The 11057-nt window shown below is 35.6% G+C and overlaps 2 protein-coding genes across 2 annotated transcripts; both read right to left on the bottom strand.

Annotated features, from left to right (window-relative positions):
* Positions 1-360: 360 nt before the first annotated feature.
* On the bottom strand, positions 361-10804 carry LOC141431468 (uncharacterized). The gene is made up of 6 exons (XM_074092655.1): positions 10655-10804; positions 4043-4170; positions 3704-3787; positions 3402-3461; positions 2136-2269; positions 361-573 (listed from the first exon to the last, which is right to left on the bottom strand). Exons 1-6 carry the CDS (start codon positions 10765-10767, stop codon positions 361-363), a joined length of 732 nt encoding a protein of 243 aa, XP_073948756.1. The 5' UTR covers positions 10768-10804.
* Positions 5300-9667, bottom strand: LOC141430779 (uncharacterized). Its single transcript, XM_074091637.1, has one exon. The coding sequence runs from the start codon at positions 8774-8776 to the stop codon at positions 6209-6211; it is 2568 nt and encodes an 855-aa protein (XP_073947738.1). The 5' UTR covers positions 8777-9667; the 3' UTR covers positions 5300-6208.
* Positions 10805-11057: the final 253 nt, after the last annotated feature.

The following is an 11057-nucleotide window of genomic DNA, read 5'->3' as shown; positions in this document are numbered from 1 at the left end:
TTAGTATAAAATTGAATATCTCTGTGAATAGCTTTCCGAAACATCAAAATGGCATTTGAGTAACAAGAAATAAGTTTAATTTATCAAACACTTCTAATAGATCGGTTACCATTTCGTAAAATAAGAAAATTTAAATAACTTAAAAAATAAAAATACTAATTACGTGTGTCGCTAACTCAATTACTTATATCTATATCTCAACTTAAAATTGAAGCTTTGTATGAAAGTTAACAAAAAGAACTGTTATGAATCTCCATATACATATAGTCATTATTTAAGTTAAATATGAAGAAATTGCATTTTCTTACTACTTACACATTATTTAAGCCTGTGATTAATTTGTAGATAGCATTTTCCGAACTAATTAGTCATAAACCTAACATTTTCATTAAGACTGGTGAAAAATATTTTGCTAGGAATCCTAGAATGGTAGTTATCATGGACGATGATGTATCCAAACGGCAGGTTAGCGTCGAAGCCGTCGTGGATACAGTTGTCTCTCTCTGGCTCATCAAAACAAGGGGACGTCTGGCCACCCTGCTCTTTTGTTTCAACTGGTTTTGGTGTGCATTGCTGGAAACAGCATGATTATTATAAATAGATTTTTTTCTAAATTTTATTCCAAAGAATACTTATACACCGTGTCTGTACCCTCTGGATAAAGATGAATAGAGCGTATGTAGGGTTGTTAGGGTGGTGCCGTGGTGGCCTAGTGGTTTGACCTATCGCCTCTCAAGCAGAGGGTCGTGGGTTCAAACCCCGGCTCGCACCTCTGAGTTTTTCATTTGAAGTTACCCCGAGCTTTGCGGTGAAGGAAAACATCGTGAGGAAACCTGCACAAACCAACGAAGCAATTCAATGGTGCGTGTGAAGTTCCCAATCCGCACTGGGCCCGCGTGAGAACTATGGCCCAAGCCCTTTTGTTCTGAGAGGAGGCCTGTGCCCAGCAGTGGGACGTATATAGGCTGAGATGATGATGATGATGAGGGTTGTTAGGGTAGGTTAGTTGGGTTGGTAAGGTTGGTGAATAGATAGATAGATAAAACTTTTATTTGGTACTGCAAACGCACACAATCATAGAAGGTATAGATACAGTGCCCTTTGTAAGTTTTCGGTTACAAAATACGTCTCGATCGCGTTCGCGTTAAAATCTCATTTTGTATGGAAACACGAACAGCGCCTCTAGCGGAACGTTTGCGATGTTCGTGTTTCCATACAAATTGAGATTTTACGCGAACGCGATCGAGACGTATTTTGTAACCGAAAACTTACACTAGGGGTACAGAACGTCAGTCATTGTCCAGAAAGTAGGTAGAGACTCGTTGTATATCTTTCTAATATACTCAGCAGCACAAAATTTGGCCCACTCGTCATACAAATTACTTTGACTGCAATACCATTTTTTTTTTTTTTAATACACTGGATGGCAGAGCAAGTGGGTCTCCTGATGGGTAAAGATCACATTTGAGGCCAGATTTTTTGCCGCTCTGCAGTATATATAAAATTCTCGTGTAACAATGTTTGTGACCAAACTCTTCCGAAACGGCTTGACCGATTTTTATGAAATTTTTGTGTATATTCGCTAGGTCTGAGAATAGGACGTAAACTATTTTTCATACTTTAACGTAGACGGAGTCGCGCGGTAGGTAACAGCTAGTAATTTATATAGTAATATGTATAATAATATATTTATATGTATGTATAAGTAAAAAGCCGTGGTGGCCTAGTGGTTTGACCTATCCCTCTCAAGCAGAGGGTCGTGGGTTCAAACCCCGGCTCGCACCTCTGAGTTTTTCGAAAATTCATGTGCGGAAATTCATTTGAAATTTACCACGAGCTTTGCGGTGAGGAAAACACGTGAGGAAACCTGCACAAATCTGCGAAAGCAATTCAATGTGTGTGTGAAGTTCCAATCCGGCACTGGGCCCGCGTGGGAACTATGGCACAAGCCCTCTTGTTCTGAAAGAGGAGGCTGTGCCGCAGTAGGATCGTATATAATAGACTGGATATGATGATGATGATGTATAGTAGTAATTTATAGTTATTTATAAGCCAAAAGTGTAGACAATAAAGTTTAATATTTGACGATGAGCTAAAGTTATTATAAGCTGGTTAAGCTGGTAAATGAAAGGTACCTTATCTTCAGGCAGCACAGTGAATACCGTTGATTCTTCAGTGAAATCTTCATCACTATCATTATTACTTTCAACTTCTGTTGATTCTGCAAATGATGTGTTGATTTCTTCAGAATTATTTCCAGCTACTTCTGCTGCAAAATAAAATACTGTACAGTCACAGTCAGCAGCAGAAGTGGAGCTGTTGTGGCACTCAAAACGATCTAAACACTCTCTTATTGCCTGGGAGTAGAGTCGGTTGTAGATCATTTTGAACACAGTAACCGCTCATCCACAGCTGCGCATTTGCTGCTAACTATAGTACCTACCTAGTTGAGTATTTCTCAAAAAGTTGTCCCGTCATGAAATTCACAAGAAATCAGTTTGTCAATAAATTATAACATTAAGAACGAGATAATAAAACATAAAACATCCAAAATTTCTTGACGTCAGGAAAACGTCACGAAATATTGTGAGGATAAATGGTAATTTTGTAACTACATCGAAACTTTCTATTAGATCCAACTACTAACATTATCTGACTTTTTATAAACCTTTACCACAAGGTTTTGTTATATTTAAACACAATATTACTTATTTTTTCTGTTGAAATAGCTTCAGGAAATATAATATATATATAAAAAGTCTAAAAGTTGACCATTTTCAGTTGTCCACTTACAAAAATATACCTATATATATTATCATACTAATACTAATTACTATTTACTAATATACTATATAATATTATAAATACGAAAGTGTGTTTGTATGTTTGACGTCTTTCACGCGCGTAACGGAGCGACGTCGTTGTGATTTAGAGATAGTTTATGGGCCCGAGAGTGACATAGGCTACTTTTTATCCCGGAAAAATGCACAGTTCCCGAGGGAACAGCGAGCGATAACCGAATACCACGCGGGCGGAGCCGCGGGCAAAAGCTAGTATTTTTATAAGTGGACAACTGAAAATGGACAACTTTTGAGAAATTGTCAGTTGTCAATGACGGTTGCTGTGACAGCTGTTGACGCTGGTACCATGAGCTCCGTTAATAACTTTGACATAAGTTGTGTCACCTTTGGGATTGGTTTAATAACTAAATGAGCCAATCGCAAGCAAGACGTCAAACGGACCTCACGATGCTAACGCCATCTAGCGGTATTTCGCCTGTCAAGGAACACTCATTGATTCGTCACATCACTTATGCTGCGTATTAAAAACTCATTAATATTGATCTGTCATAAAAATTTGGCTGATTTTCGCTCTAACCAGTGAACGATATTGAAACTTACTAAGTTGGATTACTCTTGGCATTAGGACGAACGATTCCTCCTCCGAGTTATCCGAAAAATCTGAAAAACAATCAACTAATTGAAGCTCGATAGAGAAAATAGGAAATCGATATCATTTAAAAATTCTGACACTAGACAAATAACAGGAATACGTATTGCAACCAAAATCCGACAGCAATTTTGAAATAACACCCAATAAACCAATAAAATACTATGTGGTCGAATTAATAATTAGGAATATTGCCAATAATATCAGTAACTTTAGAACGTGAAAGAGTCTCTTCAGTATTGTTGGGACCAACCTGATGTCAAGATATTTCGGTCTACAGTATGCAAAATACTCAAAGATGTTGTTCGTTTCTTTATCCAGCTTAAATTTGAAGCATCTGAAATAATAACAATAAGAAGAAATTATAACAAAATATTGAACCGAATAAAAATTCGTGGAAATTATTTTCTAGTCGTTTGAAGTCGGTGCCTTAGCTCGAGCCAGCAGGATTGATAGAAGTCTCATAAGAAGAGGTAAGTGTCGACTATAGGTCCACTCTCTATCCTTCTTTTTGAAGTCGGTTAAAAAACATAAATTATGGCAGTTGTAACTGTATAATAACTTTATAATATTTTTATATTACTGATCTTACCGCTAAGTAAGTTGTTGACTTCATCTCTGTAGAGTCGGATCGCGCCGTAGAGCATGACGGAGAAGCTGCGTAGAGAGAGACGGTTGCGAGGCGCCCGGTCTCGACGCATCCAACGACCGATCTCACTGCTAATACAAAAAGAGAAAAGATAATGAGGGCTAGCTATCGCGTATGAATTCACCGCTAGAGGCGCTAGTGTAGCGTGAGGTCTCCGAAATGTCAAATCTCAAAGTTTTTGGGTGAGCTACGCGGGTTTATTTATAATTAAATAATTTTGTGTATATTTTGTATTACCTGAAATTAATTATGGCAATTATGCGTTACGGGGCAATGAATGTCTGTGTTTTGAGACAGTTTGTCTTTCGGAAACTTTTGTCCTCCTTTTTTTCCGAACAAAATGGGACCACGCAACACTGTGGTTGCTCGATATTTTTATGGTACGGTTTTAAGGTGTATTGAATATGATATCTAAAGTTTGTTTTCACGCCCGTAATAACAGACTTTGAAAGCCACACGCAACAGTGGCGCCATCTAGAAAGACGATAGCACTCATTGAGTTGCCTTGATAATACTAGGACATACAATATTGTATTAAGAAATAATGCAACAATAGAATATTTTAAAACTGTCAAGACCCGATTCTCTCATGGATTTTGTATGATAATAATGAACTGTTATGTCGTTTATTAGCCTACTCAATTACTACTCCTTTAATTCATTTTCATTACATTTGTACAATTTACAAATGTATGCGCGCATGTGTGTGCCCCCTACTTTGTGACAGATATTTTTTATCTGTGAAATGTGTTGCCATTTTTTTTATTTGCCACCATTCCTTGCGCCCATGATTCGCTATAAGTAGTATAAGTGTCAGAGGGACCGCACGACACGAACTTCGAGTTTCGAGTTTCGTAGTAACCCTGCTGGCTATATTACGAAGTCGGAAATTCGACCTTCGTATCTTGCCGTTCCGCTAAAGCTTATATTATTTAACACGAGAGTGAGAGGGATGGTACGATGCGCACTTCGATTTTCGAATTTCATAGCAGCCCCCCTGTGTATTAAAAGAACGGTAATTTTCCGTCCCTTGACAACGAACGACTGAAATTCTTCATTTATCAACCACCATTTGACGACCAGATGGCCTAGTGGTTAGAGAACCTGACTACGAAGCTACGGCAGATATTTGTATGAAAAATACGAATGATTGTTCTCGGGTCTTGGGTGTTTAATATGTATTTAAGTATGTCTATATCGCACGCTTAATCATAAAAAGAAAGATCTCAAAAATGATACTTTTTGGGAAACGACAGTTAAAGTTTTATCTCTACTCCGCATTAATTTGAAAAATACGAAAAAAATACTTTCTTTGAGAATCTCTTCACTATATAGCTATTGATAAATGACTGAGAGTTTGAAGTTTTATACGCAATTCGAAAAAATAGGGTAACGACATTCTATCATAATTATTTTTAAGATTTAAAACATATCTTGCCACTTATTTCCATTTTTGATTAAATGAAGTGAATATTTGGACGAACTTACTTGACATAAAACAAAATATTCCGGTTTTTTAGAAAACGTAAACGTTGATCCGTTGTAATATTTTGCATTAATTCGTTTTTTTTTATAATTTACAGTAAAACTTGGGCTTTATATCTTAATGTTTCATTTTAAGTCAAAATAACATGAAATTTATTTATAAATTAGTAAATAATAAAAGTCATTATTATCGCTCATATTTTATTAATGACAGTAATCAAAATAATAATAAAAAAACAAATAGGAACTTCTTGACCCTTTAGGCTTCATTAGTTTTAAACATCTGAAATGTTAATCAAATATCAAACTCAATTAAGCATAGATTTTATTAAAAATCCACCTTGAATATGGCATTTAATTTTAATTTCAGCTACGATAGAAAATATAGGTACCTAGTTAATCAGATCAGTCTTCAAGTTTCACTGCCACAAACTTAAAAATACAATCATCACAAAAATGCTTAACATTACTATCGAAACAGTCATAATTATAACAATAAAAAACAGCTTTTTAAACTTTTAAAGAACATCCAAAAAATATTGAAAATCTCTCAAAAGTGGAAATAATAATTTTATACTCCTATCAAGTAAAATAAATAAAACTTTAAAATAATTGAAACTTTAGCTAATTAATAATAGAATTATAAAAAGTAGCATAATACGAGGGAATTAACCCCTTAGAAAGCAGTTCTTTCAGATCCTTTTTTTTATTAGCACTCAATTCTTGTCTCTGTGTATAAGCTTGTTGTAGTGTTATGTTGGCCATAATATTCATCTTTTTTCTTTTATTTCTTACGTCCACTTCTCTGAAACTATCGTCTTTGTATGAGTTTTTGTAGTAAAAACTGAATGGAGTCTCTTTTTTCATCATCAAAACTTTAATATTATTCCAATTTACTGCCTGGCCTTCAGTATTAGTATTGAAATTATAACCCCACTCTTCTTGTAATTTTTTCAAATCCCAAAAAGACTCGAATGTCATTTCATGTACATTAATAGATGGCTTACGCTTTTTAGCATTTTTTATCAAAGCTATGTATTGGTCAGGACTATAAATGGGACCAGATTTAAGATTTTTTTTAACTTCCCTCTCTATTAAACTATGTACACCGTCAGCTTCATTCTGTGTATGACCACGGATCAGGAACTTATGTGTTATTGTTTTAACATTCAAAGCTTGCACAGCAAACATATACAAAGTCGTAATAAATTTGTTTTTATTTTGTCCGCAGCAATTATCAGAATAAAAAATTACGTTTTTTTCTTCATTGTCTGCCTTGCATAAATTTTCGAGATATTTCCAAACACAAGTGCCGATTTCAATCGCACCACGTTTAGCATCAACTTCAGTCCAGAAATAACAATGAACTACATCATATGCAGTCTTTGAATTCGTGTCAGTTAATTCCGTGCAAGTTAGATTATAACTATTAAGTTTTGATTTGTAAAAGAATGACGATGATTCACCCTTTGGACATTGCAGCACAGCTTCTAGGTCGTAAATTACCACTTTATTGTTTTTATCTACATTCGAACGATCTTGTTTTTTTTCAATCCTGCTTAAGTTCTTCTCCTCTAAATGTGTTTTGTATTTTTCTTCCATTTCTTTTTTCTGTTCTTCAGTAAAATTATTATATGATGTACATAAATCACAAATATCTTTTTTTGGTTGAAAGAAGCTTAAATTGAATTCGGTAGTGAATATTTTATAATAAGTGATATAATTTCCGGGTTCCTCATTATTTTTATTCCGTTGTTCAGCAAAATCACTATATAGATCTTTTATAGTTTTACTACCGTCAATATATTGTCTTGAAGTTGTAGCTCTGACATAATGCGATTCTACGCGAGGAATGGAATCGATGTGCTTTCGAATAGCATCTAACAGTACCGGGTTAATTTTTTTGTGATTACCGTGTTTCCCGCGTTGATCTTCAAGCAGAACTCCTCCCTCGCTTATTTTCGATTGAATTGTAAATATCATACGGTCAGATATATCAAGTGTACTTTTGAAAAAAGTTTTACATACCCTTATCCTGTTTTTATTTAAGGTCAAATAATAAGCGTTATTGAAGTGTCTAGGATTTTCGGCATTCGTGTATCGATATTTTGGCTTTATTTCGACCATGCACTTGTTTATATAAGCCCTTTGTTTGCTTAAATCTCCTAAATCCCAAAACTCCCGAAATATTTCATACCTACTCTCTGTATTAATTTTTTCTGTGCATTTCAATCTGCATTTATCTGTACATGGCACTTTCAGACAGCGACTAGGCATTTGTTTTTGACTGTTGGACGTGGATGTGTAAGCCTCACCCGTATTTCTCAATTTTTTTACTTGATTTTGCCTCCATTTTGCAGGATTTTTCGTACGCTTGCGGCCTCTTTTATTATTTTCGTTTTTCGTAGAATTAGAAATATCCGTATCTGAAGAATCACTTGAAGAAACAGTACATGTCGTATTGGTGGCCTCAAATAAATAATTTCTTCTTTTGTTGCCCTTATTGAGCATATTCTCATAGTCAAATGTGGGATCTTCGTCACTCAAATCTATATCACTCTCGTCTGTGTAAATAGGAGAAATGTTGTAAGATCGTGAGGCGTTCGGGATATCTTTTCGTTCCCTAGCACGAGGACTGCTCGACAGTGCATCTTCATGTTCTTTTTTGTTACTCTTGGTCGATTGCTCAGAATCAGAAGAAGAACTAGACGTTGACGAAGAGCTCGTCGACGAGGAAGATGACGACGATGATGAAGATGAGCTCGAAGAGGAACGGTGAGATATCGGTACAACCATGTCAATTTCTTTACCGATATTATTTTCATCGCTGTCATAATCCGCCACGAGGTTAATTTTTTGAGTTGGTATATTTTCTGAAATTACCATATTTTTCTCAGTTTGCTCGGGAATCTCTTTGTTCATCCTAAAGTTTTCCGTGAGGTCGATGTTGGTATTACTTATTTCATCAAAGGAATTAATTTCTTCATAACACATCATGGACTCGGAATGATCGAGATTTTGAACATTTTTACATGGGGATATATTTTCTTTTGCACCAATACGATCATCAACAGATAATACGTTACTAGCCAATTGATCTGAATATTCTTGTTCTGGTGACACATTGCCTACTGCTTGCGACAACGGTGAGACCATGTTTAGTATTCGTCGAGATCTTGAAGACGCCGCCATCCTAAAGAATAGAAGAAATAGAAAAGAAAATTATAAGCGACAGAAGTGATTTTGTATAGGCGGTGTTCAGCTTGATAAATTACAGCAAGATAAGTAGTTAAAACAGAAGGACACATAATAAATGCTTAGCTAAGATATATAGCTTTATTGTAATATTGTGTTGTTAAATTTAAGTACGCACTGGGATTAGGTAGATTTTGAAGCAGGAACAATAATAATACTACCACACAACATAATATTATGTATATTATACCTAAGTCATAAGTCTAAAATTCAACATGCTATATTAGGTATAAAGTAAAATAACTAAAAAAGCGCAACATTAAAATAGCATTACTTTAATATCAAAGAGAATCAATCCCAAATCAAATCAAATTTCTACAAAGAATTTAGAAATAAACTGGAATAACTTAAAATCTTACAAATTATTATAGTGTACGTTAAAAATAAACTGAATTATCTCGGAATGATTTGCAGTGTTTTCAAAGGAAATTAAAAATAAACTGCATCAAATCGAAATTTTTCTATTGGAACCACAACAATATTTCTAATAAAAAGCATCAAGTCTAAGAATAGTCACTTATTTATTAAATTATGAAAGTAAATAGCCTTACCTGTTAGTCAAAGACCGAATTATTTTGTGTTGTTCCGCGCATACGATCGTCCTGTTTTCGTCACTGTCGGCACAACACTGAAAACTGCCGCTTTACGAGTATTAACCTGTCGGCGCGCTTTAATGAAAGAAAGAGAGGTCAATCGGTTATTTCACTCTTGTGGAACCGAATTCAGCGGCGATTGGAGCGTATTATTCCAGTCGCGCTGTTAATGCGTTTTATGTTTAAATCTCAATATTCTCCATTTTTGAGTTAATTCTTTTTATGATTAAGCGTGCGATATAATTATATTTATCCGTTGCTTAGTACCCATAACACAAGCTTTGCTAAGCTTACTTTGGGACTAGGTTAATTGGTGTGAATTGTCCCGTGATATTTATTTTATTTTTATTCTATCTTCAATTCTTCACCAATCAGACTCTCGAAAAACATTGTTCAGGCAATGGACATTGTAATCTCGATTCATTTACTCGAGCTAAGCTGGTCGATAGCTAGATCGGCACGGACACATGCATTCGGGGCTAAAAACACATTACAGCTGCCAATTAACAACTGCCAATTAACGTTGAAAACTAGATTGTGTAAACATTGATAAACCGATCGCCATCCTAGAATAGTTCCTTTTACCACAAGTCTTAAAATAAATTGGCTAGCCATTCGTCATCATCAACATCCCAGCCTATATACGTCCCACTGCAGGGCACAGGCCTCCCCTCAGAATGAGAGAGCTTGGGCAGTAGTTCCCACGCGGGCCCAGTGCGGATTGGGAACTTCACACACCCCATTGAATTGCTTCGCAGGCTTGTGCAGGTTTGTCACGATGTTTTTCTTCACCGTAAAGCTCGTGGTAAATTTCAAATCCGCACATGAATTTCGAAAAACTCAGAGGTGCGAGCCGGGGTTCGGACCCCTGCGATCGTCTGCTAGAAATTTACCACGAGCTAGCCATTGCCTTTGAAATAATCCAAACAATTATAAATACGAATGTGAGAGAGTTTGTTAATAATTTACACTTTGGCTAAATTAAGATGCAACTTAGCACATCTCTGATAGAAAGAGTGTCTTTCTCAAATTCAGATGATTGTTATGAAATTTGATATGGAGAGACACTGAGTAGGAGATTCAATAGTTTTACCCTGAAAAAAAAAAATTCTTCACACACACACACACACACACTATTTTTTATAAGCATTTGCAAATAACTACACGTACTAGACGCAGCTATCCCGGGTGTATTTTAAAAGTAAAAATTAAAACAACGTACCATATTTCAGGCAGACATATTTCTTCGTTTCCTTCTAATTTTATTTGATGTCCAGCGCGCCAAGCTTTCCTCAGAGTTTTATTTTTCGCTATGTTTTTGTTATAAAACGCCATTTTCAGTTTAATTGTGAATTTAATATCGCGGACACCAATTCTGTCTTCATTTAATATAACGAAGTGATTTGTACGCTTGATTTTTTTAATCTACCCTCGCTCGTGTAATAAAGGCAACGGTTTTCTTATTAACAGCCTCTTGTCTATTTTCAGATTTATAGGCACCTTTAAGGTTTTATAGGCTCCTTTTTTCTGTACTGTAGTTTAAGTGCGGATTCGCCACTGGGTTTCGCACTACAAAACCGAATTAGATCCTGTTCAGCACCTAGTGGTTCCGAACCTAGGGGTAA

This window comes from Choristoneura fumiferana, chromosome 9 (genome assembly GCF_025370935.1).
Source record: "Choristoneura fumiferana chromosome 9, NRCan_CFum_1, whole genome shotgun sequence".
NCBI lineage: Eukaryota > Metazoa > Arthropoda > Insecta > Lepidoptera > Tortricidae > Choristoneura > Choristoneura fumiferana.
The sequence above is the reverse complement of the archived record's forward strand: the minus strand, read 5'-3'. Positions and strand labels throughout refer to the sequence as shown.

Excerpts from the sequence above, each read along its gene's own strand:
- LOC141430779 (XM_074091637.1), bottom strand. The coding sequence starts at position 8,776 with ATGGCGGCGTCTTCAAGATCTCGACGAATACTAAACATGGTCTCACCG.
- LOC141431468 (XM_074092655.1), bottom strand. The coding sequence starts at position 10,767 with ATGGCGTTTTATAACAAAAACATAGCGAAAAATAAAACTCTGAGGAAA. Across the intron at positions 4,171-10,654 it reads ATATGTCTGCCTGAAATATG|CAGTGAGATCGGTCGTTGGA; the intron begins GTACGTTGTTTT and ends TTTTTGTATTAG. Across the intron at positions 3,462-3,703 it reads CCGAAATATCTTGACATCAG|ATTTTTCGGATAACTCGGAG; the intron begins GTTGGTCCCAAC and ends ATTGTTTTTCAG.